The sequence below is a fragment of the Balaenoptera ricei genome, chromosome 3 (assembly GCF_028023285.1).
Source record: "Balaenoptera ricei isolate mBalRic1 chromosome 3, mBalRic1.hap2, whole genome shotgun sequence".
Lineage (NCBI taxonomy): Eukaryota > Metazoa > Chordata > Mammalia > Artiodactyla > Balaenopteridae > Balaenoptera > Balaenoptera ricei.
Genome location: NC_082641.1, coordinates 173,033,017 through 173,046,953, shown reverse-complemented (window position 1 = coordinate 173,046,953; position 13,937 = coordinate 173,033,017). Strand labels below are relative to the sequence as shown.

Genomic DNA, 13,937 nt, shown 5'->3' with positions numbered 1-13,937 from the left:
CGCTTCTCCAATTGGCTTCAGCCACTGCTCCTCTTGGCCGTGGGGGTGAGGTCAGGGCGGGCAGGAGAGGGTGGGCAGCTCAGCAGGGCAGGGCAGGGTGCCCGGTGAGTCCCATGACAGATGCATTTCTGGCCCGGAGCGTAACATGCCCTCAGAACCCGCACACGTCCGCCAGGCCTGAGCGTACTGGCTGGCCCCACCCCGCCCTGGTGTTTGTGCATCGTACACGTGTGACGGATTCGGCAACTTGACCCGCTTGTGTCCTATTGTCTCAGTGCATTTGGTTGTTGGGAGAAACAAAAACCATCTCGATTTTTTTCCTGATTGGATGATTCGGATATATTTTCTTTTCCTTGTTCTTTTGTTATTTCTTCCACGACCCGACCCACCCACATTCCTTTCTCTTCCTTCCTTTTTCTTTCCTTTCCCCATTGAGGGTGGGGCTGGCAGGGAGGGTTTATGCCTTTGAGTTGATGCCTTTTCCTCCCTCTCACCCTTTCTCCTCCCCACACCCCACTTCGTTTTTTCGAGTTTTTTCCTCCGCACCATTGCATTAATAGTGCTTTCTCTCCTCTCCCTCCTTATTTGGGGTCTGGCTTGCTTTTTCCTGTTGGTTGGCTTCATGTAGGGGCCTCTGTGAGTGGTGACAGCTCTGAGCCCCTGGGGGTGGGTGGATGGTCACCCCTCTTTCTCCGTCTCCCCAGAATAACTTCATCAACCTGAGCTTCCTGCGCCTCTTCCGAGCGGCCCGGCTCATCAAACTCCTCCGTCAGGGTTACACCATCCGAATTCTTCTCTGGACCTTTGTGCAGTCCTTCAAGGTGAGCCCCTGCCCCTGCCTCCAGCCCAGGGCTGAGAAGAACAATCAGGATCCCCCCGACCCCGACCTGCTCTGGCTGAATCTAGAAATCAGGGGGAAATGCCTCTATGATACACCTTGCTGAGAATGTGTTATATGCAGGGCTCTTGTCTAACTTCCTGCCCTGGTGTGTCTTGAGAGCTCCAAGGGGAATCTCCCAGAGCCACCAAAGAGGCCCACCAACCCTGGCACCACTCTGGCACAGCATGCGGCCACCCCATGGGAGTGGAGCAGTGGGACAAATGAAGGAAACAGTGTGGATAAGGGGCCCCCAGCACTATTCTTAATTGCCTTCCTTCCCACCAGGCCCTGCCCTATGTCTGTCTGCTGATTGCCATGCTTTTCTTCATCTACGCCATCATTGGGATGCAGGTGAGTGCCAGCCCCCCTAATGTTCCCAGAGCGCTCCCAAGGAGGGCCACCGCCCTTAGGTGGGGGTGGGTTAAGGGAGCCCAGTTCAGAGAGGCAGCCCCTGAAGGTTGAGTGGAGATTGCCTGGAGCCACTAGGGGGCGTGGCCACCCCTAGTCATCACCATCTAATTCCCCAGGTGTTTGGCAACATTGGCATCGACGTAGAGGACGAGGATAGTGATGAGGATGAATTCCAAATCACTGAGCACAATAACTTCCGGACCTTCTTCCAGGCCCTCATGCTGCTCTTCCGGTGAGAGGGGGGCACACTTTCATCCTTCTCTTCTGGTGGGGGGGGGGGGGGGCGTGTCCTCAACCTTCTGTTCCACTGAGGTTTGGAGTGGGTGGGGGGGGGCCAAGGGACCCTGGCAGGGCAGGAGCTGAAGGCCCTGGGACGTAAACGTGAAGGCATTTTCAGGCATTATCTCACTGAATCCTCCTGAGCGTCCTGTCGAGGGATTCTTGGCAACCACACCTGACAGATGAGGAAAAAGGCTTATAGACTCTGAATAGACTCTGAGGCTTGATCCTTAATCCTGGCTGCACTTAGGGTTCCTTCATTCATTCATCAGAGTTTTATTGAGCACCTATTGTGTGCCAGGCACTGCTGTAAATACTGGGAACAAAGCAGAGACAACATTCTCTGCCCTCTGGGTGCTTATATTCCCATGGGGGAGGCGGACAATCAATCATCAAATTATAGCGGATACTAGAAGGAGATAAAATTCAAGATTAAGAGGGACATGGAGGCACAAAAGAACAAATAATGTGTGATTCCACTTACATGAGGTACCCAAAATGGGCAAATTCTTGGGGGAAAAAACTAGAATCAATATTGTCAGGGGCTGGGAGAGGGGAATAGAGGGAGTTATTGTTTAATGGGGTACAATTTTTCAGTTTGGGATGATAAAAAGGTTTTGGAGGTAGATAGTGGTGATGGTTACATGGCACTGTAAATGTGCTTATTGCCATTGAATTATACACTTAAATGCTTCAAATTATAAAATTTATGTATATTTTTGTCACACTAAATTTTTTTCTCAAGTAACAACTGGAAAGAAAAAAAAGGAAGTCTGATAGGTCACGCCTTCCTTGAGGAGGGTGATATTTGAGAGAAATAGTTGAGAGAGGGAGCCATGTGGATATCTGGGGAAGGGCAGTCCAGGTAGAGGGTACAGCAAGTGCAAAGGCCCTGAGGCAGGAGCATAGCTCTCATGTGGGAGGACAGCAAGGAGACCAGTGTGCCTGGAGCAGAGTAACCTAAGGAGAAAGAAATAAGAAATGACAATCACCTAGAGAGAGGGAAGCTTTTGAAACATACCTATGTCTCCGGGCCACATCCCAGACCAGTTCAATCCAAGTCTGTGGGAGTGGGACATTGGCATCAGCATTTTCAAAAAACATTCTCCTTGGGCTTTAATGCACAGCCAAGGATGAGAATCCCCCTCTCTGATCTCCAAGAGGAAAAAAGTGATTTACCTGGAACTTGAACTAACACCTGTCCAGCTCCAGAGCTTTAGTGTTTAACCTCAATGCTCTGCCTCCCTGGTGGGGGTCGGGGGGGGGGGGGTGCTGGTGTCCAGAGCTGGGTACCCAGGTCCCTGATGCCCCTTCTCTGTCCTCAGGAGTGCCACTGGGGAGGCTTGGCACAACATCATGCTTTCCTGCCTCAGCGGTAAACCCTGTGATAAGAACTCTGGCATCCTGACTCATGAGTGCGGCAATGAATTTGCCTATTTTTACTTCGTTTCCTTCATCTTCCTCTGCTCATTTCTGGTGAGTCTGTGGACATGTGTGGGTGGGTTCCCTAGACCTGGCTCCCTCTCAGGGGTGTGGATACTATAGAACGTGGCTGTGTTGCACACTTTCTCCCTCCAAGCCTTCTCTGGGCCAGCCCAGGATTAGGTTAACCAGGGTTCCTCACCCTCGGCACTGTTGACATCGGGAGCTGCGTCATTCTCTGATGGAGGTTATTCTGTGCGTGCTAGGATGTTTGACAGCATCCCTGGCCTTGATCCACTAGATGCCAGTAGCACATGCCCCACCACCCTCCCAGTTGTGACAACCAAAAATGTCTCCAGCCATTATCAAGTGTCCCCTGGGGGAGGGAGCAGAATCTCCCCCATTTGAGACCCACTGGGTGTGCTGAGGGAAAAACTAATGGAGCTCAGAGCTGGCCCCAGGACCCATCTAGTTGAGCTGTGGGAGACTCCCATCTGCCCTCTGAAAGGTGGGTGCCTTCCTCTGTATGATCAGGAGGCAGGAAAAAGCCAGCCACGTGAACATTCTCTGGGAGCTGTGGGGCTTTGCAAAATATTGAATGGGTTTTTACTAGTAAAAGATATGTTTGCCAAGAGGAGGACTCTCCTAGGACCAGAGAATATAAAGCACTGCAAGATTGAAACCAGGAGGAATGAAAATATATATCAGGAACCTCCATCCTGCTCTCTCTTTCTCTCACTCTCTCTGGGGCCTCATCTCGGCAGATCTTTTTTTGTTCTCCACTCTTCCTGGAGCAGTTTGAGCACAGTCGGAAGAACTGAAACTATCTAGGTATTTCAAGCAGAGGGGATTTAATATAGAGACTGGCTACACAGGCTTGAGAGAGCAAACAGAGAACACTGAAGTCACCAGGGATTAACAACTGCAGGAAGGCCAGGGCTGGGGTATTAAAAGGAAAAGAAGGTGTTACCAACCAACCCAGCTGCCCCTGGCACCCCTGAGGGAGTGCTGGCACCCTAGTTGTCTACTGCCCCTGGACAACTGAAGACAGTTTCCTGTGGCTGCTGTCACAAAGAACCACAAACTTGGTGGCTTAAAACAACAAAAATGTATCCTCTCCCAGTTCTGGAGGCTGGAAGTCTGACCACAGTGTTGGCAGGGCCATGCTCCCTCCAGAGCCTCTAGGATAGGATCCTTCCCGGCCTCTTCCAGCTTCTGGTGGCCACAGGTGGTGTTCCTTGGTTTGTGGCAGCATCACTCCAACCACTGCCTCTGTCATCACATGGTCTTCTCCGTGTGTGTTTGTGTCCAGATTTCCCTCTTACGAGGACAGCAGTCATATTGAATTTAGCGGACCTTAACCCAGTATGATCTCATCTTAACTTGATGACGTGCACAAAGACCCTTTTTTCAAATAAGGTCACATTCACAGGCACAGGGGGCCAGGATTTGAACATATCTTTTTGGGGGACACAGTTCAACCCACAACACAGACCCACGTGGGAAGCAGAAGGAAGCTCCTCTCCTCCTTCTCTCTCCTCCCCAGGCTGGCCCCCTAACCATGGCTCCTACGGGCAGGATGTAAGCTGCCCAGGGAGTGTGGAAGATGCTATTTTCAGAACTCAACCCAAGGACCAGTGTCTGTCAGCAAAAGCCCAACACATCCACCCTCTTCAGACCAGCGGTCGGTCTCACACTGAGAGACTTGCAGCCTAAGTCTCACAGCAACACACCCTCCAAGTCCAATGTCAACAGCCATTGACCTAGACGGTCCCTTGCCCAGTTCCAAATTCCCAGAAGAGAGTCTGAATGGGCCATCCTAGCTCCTGGTCAAATGACCACCCTTGTCTTAGTAGCTTTGGGTGCATATGGAGACACAGTCTTATATTACATCCCATCTGGGAAGGGCAGGCACCCTAGAAGACATCTACAACACTTGATCATCAGCCCTTCATAGGCAGGAATTTTTGTTTAGTTCACTGCTGCATCCCCAACACCTAGCACAGTGACTGGCCCACAGCAGGTGCTCAATCAATATCATGAAATGATGAATTAAAAATAGAGTCACTAGCAGACATAGAGAATGGGCTTGAGGACACGGCGGGGAGGGGAAGCTGGGGCGAAGTGAGAGTAGCATTGACATATATACACTACCAAATGTAAAATAGATAGCTAGTGGGAAGCAGCCGCATAGCACAGGAGATCAGCTCGGTGCTTTGTGACCACCTAGAAGGGTGGGATAGGGAGGGTGGGAGAGAAGCTCAAGAGGGAGGGGATATGGGGATATATGTATGCATATGGCTGATTCACTTTGTTGTACAACAGAAACTAGCACAGCACTGTGAAGCAATTATACTCCAGTAACGATGTATATAAAAAAAATAGAGTCACTAAAGTTAGGGACACCTAGAATGACAGGTCATTTATTAAGCACCTACTATGTTTACATCTACACATTTGCTTAATACCTACGATGTGCCAGGCCTTATACTAGGCACTGGGGAGATAAGGAGAGAACATATTTCTCTCAGTTTGCAGGGGTGTTGGGCAGACAAGTCAGGAGACAGTAGCAATACAATCTGATATGTGCTTTGATAGGGGAGACTCAGACTGAAGGAAGGAAGATTTCAAAGAGTGGCCCTCAGGGATTGTGGGCAGGGCTTAGACCATGTGTTGATCAAATTGGTTGCAAGTAACAGAAATTCAACCAAAACTGACAAGTGAAATACGTAGTTCACTAACTTATATAACTGAAAAGTCCAAATGAGGCTGGATCCAGGCAATAGCAGACCCTGTCCTCTTTGCTGTTCTCCTTCACACTGGCTTTATTCTCAAACTTTCTCCCTATAAAGGGAAGATGGCTGCCAGAGTGCCAGCAAAAATCCCAAGGAAGGCTCTCATTGGCCACCTTGGGTAATGTGCCCCTCCCTAACCAATCACAAGGTCATGTGACCACCACCTGTGAAGCCAGCCACACCCAACAACAGCATCTAAGTATAAGGGTGGGGGTTTCCCCAGATGGCATTATCCAAAGGGAGAAAAATGATGTCCACTGAGGGAGCAACATTTACTAAGGCCTGGAGGCAAGACTGATGCAAGCACCCCATGTGCTAAAGGCTAGACGAGCACATGACAAGGTGCTACAAGATGTAGACAAATGCACGAAAATTCATCCATCCATCCATCCATCAAAGAAATATTTGCTGAGTGCTTACTTTATGCTGGGGATGGAAACATGACAGGGTTCTGGCCCATGGAGTAGTCACTCTGGTCTTGTTGGGGGTCAGGTGTGGGAGGATTTGGGGTCATGGTGGTCCCCTTGGTGTTAGCCTCTATTTAACATAGCCTCTCTACCTCTCTCTCCGATTGTCTCTGTCCATCACTGTTGGTCTTTATCTCTTTGTATCTTTCTCTGTCTCCATCTTTATCTCTGTCTCTGTCTCTCTCCCCCGTCTCCATTTCTCCATCTCTCTGTCTCTGGGCTCCTCCTGTGAGCATGTGTCTTTCCTCTATCTCCCCCATCTCTTTCTCTGACTACCTTTTCCCATTTTTATCTCCCTCCCTGTCTCCCTCTGGGCCTCTGTGTATATGTGTTTGGATGTGTCTCGCTCTCCCCCACCCCATCTTGGCCCCTGGGGTCCCCACAGATGCTGAACCTTTTCGTTGCTGTCATCATGGACAACTTTGAGTACCTCACCCGAGATTCCTCCATCCTGGGTCCCCACCACCTGGATGAGTACGTGCGTGTCTGGGCCGAGTACGACCCCGCAGCGTGGTAAGCAGTCACCCCGAATCCTCCAGCCACATCACCCACCTTTCTCTGGCACTGGAGCACAGTCTAGGTCAGGATCCAGACCTTGGGGTGTTGGCTCCCTGGGGAGCTAGGAGGGATTTCAGGAAGATCAGTCTAGAAAAAAGAGATGAGAATCAGCACCCTCACACATCCTGGATTAAATGATTTGGGTACCACTGCTGCCCAAACCCCAGGTTTTCTGGGAGACGAGGGAGGGAATCCACCATGAGTTCACCTCCTATGAGTCTCTCCTGCCCCCACCACGGTGAGGCTTCCAGATGGTGAGGACAAGTTATCCAGGCCCCGGGAAGGAAGCCAGAGGCCTCTCAGCCTCATTTCTCCTGGGAGTATGGGGAGAAGGGCTGGTTTAGTACCCTTGGCAGACAGAATTGGCTGCAAGATCAGAGTGGTGGTACCCAACTCCCATTGGGATCCCAGGACCCTGGAGCAGGTGGTCACACAAGACCAGGGGAGAGGACACAGAGCCTTGGTGGTCCTTGCATCTTCATGGTCATGAAGGGAGTGAGCTCTCCCATCTCCACAGGCACAAGAGTGCCCCCTCCTGGTTGACAGGTGATGGTTTCCAAGGGTGGTCTCCACCCTGCTCAAGTGTATTGAGTGCCTGCTCAACACCAAGCCCTTGCAGGATGCTTAGAGCCCACCAACCACAAACTGAGGTTTCTAGTTCAGGCTGAGCTTGGGGCCTGAGAAAGCATTAAATGGGGGCCCTCAGCAGCCTGGACACTAGAGGGGAGCCTCATGAAGAAGGCTGGATGGAGTCAATCCTTGCCATTCTTTCAGCCCCGGACAAACGCTCCATGAGACCAAGAGGCTGGGGTGAGCTGCGGGGCTGGGGCTTGACTTTCAGCTGGTTCCTAACTCTTCCTCTTTTGATTTTAGGTCACAGCAGTTGGATGCTGTCCCCCTGTCCTCTATTCCACGAGCACCCCCCCCCAGCCCCCAGTGTAGCCCATGTAGATTGTGGAGGCGGGAGACACAGAGAGCCCTGGGGGAGGTTCCCCCAGCCCAGAGCTCCCAACCCACTCCAAATGAAACCCTCTGCCCCAGGGTCTGTGAGTGTCTGGGAACATCTCAGAGACCTTCACTCATCCCACATCTCCCCTACTCCAAGCCAGGGGGTCCCCAGCCCCTGGCATCATGACCTCACTGTGTGCACGGGGAGCCAGTGTGAACGCAGCTTAACCCCGTGCCTCCACTAATCCCCTCTCTTCTCCTTTCAGCGGTCGGATTCATTATAAGGATATGTACAGTTTATTGCGCGTAATATCTCCCCCTCTCGGCTTAGGCAAGAAATGTCCTCATAGGGTTGCTTGCAAGGTTTGATTTCCACTAAAACCTGCTAGCATCCATGGAATGAGTGTGGCTTGGGGTTCTTCAATATATATATTTCATATATATATATATATATATAATCTAAAAAACAGAGCCATCTCTCTCTTTTGCACTAAACTAGAAAACTTAGCCAACAGAATGCAGTCACATAGACTTGATGAAGCATGGAACATATATCTCTCCGTTCCCTTCAGCCATTTCTGCTTGCTCTTAGCTGAAGCTGCCCATCCCGGGGTCTCAACGGCACCCCAAATCAGACACATCCGGGGGGATTGTAACTTTGCATTGACCCCCCCCACCATCTCCTCCACTCTCCCCTCTTCCACCCTTCGCCTCCCAAAGCCCCCAGCCCTTCTTCCACTGCCCTGGCCCCTCTTCCCCATCTAGGCCCCCTCAGAGACCAGCCTCAGCCAAACCAGAGAACTTGACCCAGTTTTTTAAATGACACTGAACCAGAGCATTGCTTCCAAGTGAGAAGCCCCCACTTCCGTCCACGTTCCACCAGAACCATAGCTCAGAGTCAAAAGTGAATCTGACTTTTCTCTTTTCTCTCTCCCTCTCCCTGCTTGTAAGCAGTGAAATAATCTTTTTTTAATTACCTCTTCCATTTTTTTCCTCCTCTTTTCCATTTATTTGAAATACCTATTTTATCGTTCTCTGCATCTTTCTCTCTCTATTTTTTCGGCTCGTGTGATTTTTTTGTTTTGGTTTTTTGGTGTTTTTTTTGGTTTGGTTTTTTTTTTTCCTTCCTTTTCTTCCCCTCCCTCCACCCACCCTTCCTTTGGTTCTCCGTTCCCACCCCCGTTTTTTGTTTTCGGTGCTGCCAGGGGCCGCATGCCTTACCCGGACATGTATCAGATGCTGAGACACATGTCTCCGCCCCTGGGTCTGGGGAAGAAGTGTCCGGCCAGAGTGGCTTACAAGGTAGTCTAACCCTTGCCGACCACCAATGTCCGGGCACTGGGGATTTTTCAGTGCTGACCAGGAACAACCAGCCGAGTCTCTTTTTCCAGCGTTACTGTTCTTTTTTTTCTTTTTCTTTTTTCCTTTTTTTCCCCTTTCCTCCTTGAGTAAATGGATCATGACCATCCCTTGATTCTAAGCAGTATACTGTGTCCGTCCTTTCTGATCAGTGTGTCTTGGTGTTTTGAGACTCTCTTATGGCCGACACGCCGGAGGGAGGGTGAGGGGAGCCCCCAGGTCCCCCCTCGCACCTGGTCCCCCAGGAACCAAATTGGACACAAACACCCTTTGGGAGGTGGGGGTCGCCAATGAGCCCAGAGCGGCCCCCATGCCCAGACCTGGGCAGGTGCCTTGCAGGGAGGGGCTTGGACCCCATCTTTTGTATCTTGAGCCCCCAGGTCTCACGGTCCCCCACACACACCTGAAGCTGATCTCTGACCTAGGGCCTTGGGGGATCCAAGACTTCCCGGGGAGCACCCAGAGTCCCTCCTCCCCACCCTCCCCCCTGGAGTTGCTTCTCCAGTATTCCTGTCCCTAAGCCACCCATCTCCCTCCAAGACACCCCAACATGCCTCTCCATTGTTCCAGAGTGGGCAGGCGGGCCGCAGCTGGACCCCTGGACCGTGGCACCCTGACGCAGGCCATGCACGCTGCCTTGGCGGGGGCCTGGGGCGGGCAGGCACCATGGCCGACCGGGGGGGTGGTGCATGCTGGCTGAAGTAGCCGCCAGGCGGCTGGGCCGGGCCACCCCTCTAGACCCCGTCCCGGAATCTCCCTTGGCACCCAAGGACAGATGCTCTGTTCCCCCTAATTCATCCACTAGAAGTTCAGAGATGACCTTTACAGTCAGCCCCTCCAAAAAAAAAAAAAATGGTCCCATCATTCCATTCACCCATCCACCTTGGCCTACTCCGTCTACGAGAGTCCTCCCTCCCCTCTGTCCGTCCCATTTCTTCCTGCCTTGTGTAACCGCCTCCCCACAACCTCATTCCTCCTCCTCCTCCTCCTCCCTCCATGAACTCCTCCTTCCCAGGCGAGACCAGGAGATGGCCCCACCAGCCTTACCATGTACCTGTCGCTTCTCTAATTTCCTTTTGTCCTTCTCTTGGTCTCTCCTTGGCTGAGTGTGGGTGTGTGTGTGAGCGTGTGCAAGAGAGAGGGAGAGAGTGAGTGCCCTTCCCTTCCTGGTCTCTGTGCAGGGCTGCCACGGGTCCATAAGGCACCTTTGTGCAAATTTGAAATGAACATCCTTTGCACAGAACACTTTGTCTGTGGGAAAACAATTGGAATCCACCAATGTGGGGAGAGCAAGACGCTTTTCCACTGTCAGCTGGGAAGTTGTCATTTAAATACACAAATCCATGATTTCTAAGATGGGGAGCCCTTTGTGCAGTGCACAACCTGAACAGCTGTGCACAGTGGCCCAGTGTGTATGTGTTTCTCTGTCTACCATCACCCTCCCCACCCTGCCTCAACCCATCTCTTGTGTTCGGCTCTGAGTTTGCCATCCCCTTCACCATCTCCAACTCTGCGTTTCCTGCTGACCTGTGTCTGAATCCTCTGGTAAACATCAATCTCCATCTCCATGCCACCTCAGCCTGGGCTGGTGCACACCAGCCCAGCATCCCCTCCCACGCCACCAAGCATGGGGGACAGAGCCCCTGCCTGGGACACAGGGAATCTTTTCTTCCCTGGGCCACGGGAACACCTCCCTCACCCCTTCCCCCTGCCATTGCACAAAGAGCCAAGATCCGGAAATGCCCCTGAGATACACTTTCCACGGAGCTATGAATGAGTCTCGAGATTCCGTCTGCATGCGCCCCTGTCCGCTGCTCTGTGTGTCACGGCCTCGCTGCATGTGCTGCGCGAGGGGCCCGCCCCATCAGCAGGGGGAGTCGCCTGCCTGCCGCTTCTCGGAGGAATGATGTGGCCTGTGCCCATCTGGTCTGGTCTGGGCCGAGCCAGGGGTTGGGGGTGGAGAGCCAGCGGCGCCCCCGGCGGCTGTGGCAATGGACCCCTCTGCCTGGTTGCTGCATGCCTGCTGCGATCTGGCTTGTGCTCTTCTTCTTTGGGGTCAGAATGGAACGGAGCTGTCCAGAAGAACTCTGGGGCAGGGCAAGGATGTGGGCCAACCCTGGAAATGCCAGCCCTAGGGTCCAGCAGGCGGGCGAGGAACGGGCAGGGGCTCCGCAGCATAGGAGAGCCCCCGGTGCCCTCCCTATGAGCCACCGAGGGCAATCAGGAAATGGAACACCGGGACAGGTAACCTGAGGGTGTGGGGGGGGCACCCTGGCCGCTGCCTTCAGAGTTCTTCCTGGGGCTCCCTGGGTAGGGTGGGTGTGGCTCACGGGATCGGGGAGGGGTGCCTGGGAATGACTGCCCTTGCCTTTGGTTTTCTGTAGAGGCTCCTGCGGATGGATCTGCCTGTTGCCGATGACAACACCGTCCACTTCAATTCTACCCTCATGGCTCTGATCCGCACAGCCCTGGATATCAAGATCGCCAAGGGTAAGGGCAGGAACAGGAGCAGAGAGGTGGGGCAGGGTGGATGGAGCCAGGGCTTCGGAGGGCTCACCCATCCACCTGCTCAGCAAATATTGAGACCTAGCTTCCCTCCCGTGTGCCGGACACCGCTCTAAGCCTGGAGGATGCAGGTTACACTTCCAGCGGGGGGAGGCCTCCCCAACGAGGTTGTGAAGGAGTCACGTGGATACCTGGGGAGAAAGCGCTCCAGACAGAGGGACCAGCGGGTGCAGAGCCCCTCCCCACACCTGGGGCTGTGTTGAACTGACTTGCGCTCTGCGCGTGGGGGCACCAAGCAGCCTCGAGAGCAGAGGAGGCACCTACTCCCTCTAAGCACAGTGGGGAGAAGGTAGGAGGAGGCCTGACATAACTCATGTGAACACAGGATGGCGGCTCGGAAGGAGGGGATATATGGAATATTCAGATTCTGGATATTTCCTGGGAGTCAAGAGGACCAGATGCTGATGCATGGAATGTGGGGTGTGAGGGAAAGAGGCAACAAGGCCACCCCCAGGGGTTGGGGCCCCAGTGCCTGAAGGATGGAGCTGCCGTGCCCTGAGACAGAAGAGATGGCAGGGGCAGGTTTGGGGCAAAGGGAGGGCAGGAGGTTGGTGTCGGAGGTGGCACATGAAGATGGTTAGGCAGGGGGCTCTCCAACTTACACTTCTGGTGGAGGCCCCCCCAGAAGGTTCTGAAGGAAGTGAGGGGATGAGTCTTCCTGGCTGGGTTGAAGATGTAGAGTCAGGAGGCGTCAGATGCTGGCAGATTTTAAGCCAGGAGACTGGACGAGCTCTCCAAGGGGATGAGTGGATCGAGAGACCCCCGGAAGACTGAGCTTGGGGCCACCCCAGCATTAAAGGCGGCCAGGGAGGTGGATGGAGACCAAGGCAACTCAGGCTCCTAAAAGGCGTCTCCAGTGTGTCAGGTGCTGCCCAGCAGCCAAGGAAGATGAGGACCAAGAGTGACCGGCGGATCTTGTGCCAGGTCACCACTGGTCACTTTGACCAGGGCAGCGCTGGTGGAGGGGTCATGGCCCTCCTGCCTGGAGTGGGTTTCTGAGGCCTGGCGGTAGACTGGATGTGACTTGGCAGCTGATGGGACAGCAGGGCAGAGAGAGCAACACGTGGATCACCAGAGAGAAGGAAGTTGGGAGAGTAGCTGGTGGAGGGCTGTGTCCATCGTCCAGCAGAGGGTTGGGAATCAGGGGCTGAAGAGAGAGGCCATGACTCCACCCAGCTGAAGCCCCTGGGAAGTTATGAGGAAGGAAGACTGCACTTTAGGGACACGTGTTCTTTCCAGGGTCCTGGGGAGAAGAGGGGGAGGAGGAGCCAAAACTGGAAGTTGCTCGGAGTGGGGACATTCAGGGAAGGAGACCAGCAGCTTCCAGTGGGACACTGCCCAGTGAAGGGGCGGGGCACATTGAGGACGGACATTATTAGAGGCAGGAAACATGCAGATGAAGGTAGAGAGAGCAGGAGGTGCCCCCAAATAGAGTGAGAAAGAATCAGGAGTGAGGCCGAGACTCAGGGGACAACATAAGTGTCACTTGTCTGGCACACAAGTGTAAGTTTCTTTCTCGTGCAACAAGTCAGAGGCAAGTGGTCCAGACTTGCCAAGCATCTCGGTGCACGTGACCAGTGGGGGCCCAGGTTCTGTCTGTGTTGTGGCACTGCCTGCCCCAGACTGTTTGCTCATCAGCATGGTTGAAGCTGGTGGAGGTTCCAACCCAGGGAGGTGAGGAAGCAGAAGCGTGGGCAGCAGCTTTCTTGTAATCACGTGGGAAAGTGGACTCACCTTGCCGACCTACCTTCCCTGTCCTCAACTGTAAACCTTGGCAGAAGACTTCACCCTCTCTGAGCCTCAGCGCATGTATTAGCTAGCTATGCCATGTAACAAATGACCACAGATTTAACAGCTCAAAACACACCTACTTATTAGCTCACAGTTATGTAGGTCAGAAGTCCAGGTGGACTCAACTGGGCTCTCCGTTCAGGGTCTCACAAGACCAAAATCAAGGTGGCAAGGCCACCTTCTCTAGAGCTTCTGTAGAAGCTCCGAGGAAAAATTTACTCCAAAGCTCATTTAGACGTTAGCAGAATTCAGTTCCTTGTGGCTGTAGGACTGAGGTCCCTGTTTCATTTCTGGCTTTTAGCCAGAGGTTGCACTTAGCTCCCAGGGATGCATCTAATTCTTTATGTGCTCCAAATCGCTCTAACTTCCTCTGCTGCCAAGAAAATGGTCTGCTTTTAGAGGGATCACCTGATTAGGTCAGACCCACCCAGATCAGCTTACAGTCAGCTGACTTGGGACTTC

The 13,937-nt window shown here is 53.0% G+C and overlaps 1 protein-coding gene across 1 annotated transcript in view; it reads left to right on the top strand.

Annotated features, from left to right (window-relative positions):
- The window catches only part of CACNA1A (calcium voltage-gated channel subunit alpha1 A), a 236,845-nt gene that overhangs the window by 207,405 nt on the left and 15,503 nt on the right, over positions 1 to 13,937 (top strand). Inside the window, exons 32-38 of the mRNA XM_059918274.1 lie at positions 705 to 821; positions 1,166 to 1,231; positions 1,408 to 1,523; positions 2,896 to 3,046; positions 6,640 to 6,767; positions 8,966 to 9,062; positions 11,504 to 11,609. Of these exons, the coding sequence (XP_059774257.1) occupies positions 705 to 821; positions 1,166 to 1,231; positions 1,408 to 1,523; positions 2,896 to 3,046; positions 6,640 to 6,767; positions 8,966 to 9,062; positions 11,504 to 11,609 (781 nt within the window). The remainder of the gene's footprint in view (positions 1 to 704; positions 822 to 1,165; positions 1,232 to 1,407; positions 1,524 to 2,895; positions 3,047 to 6,639; positions 6,768 to 8,965; positions 9,063 to 11,503; positions 11,610 to 13,937) is intronic.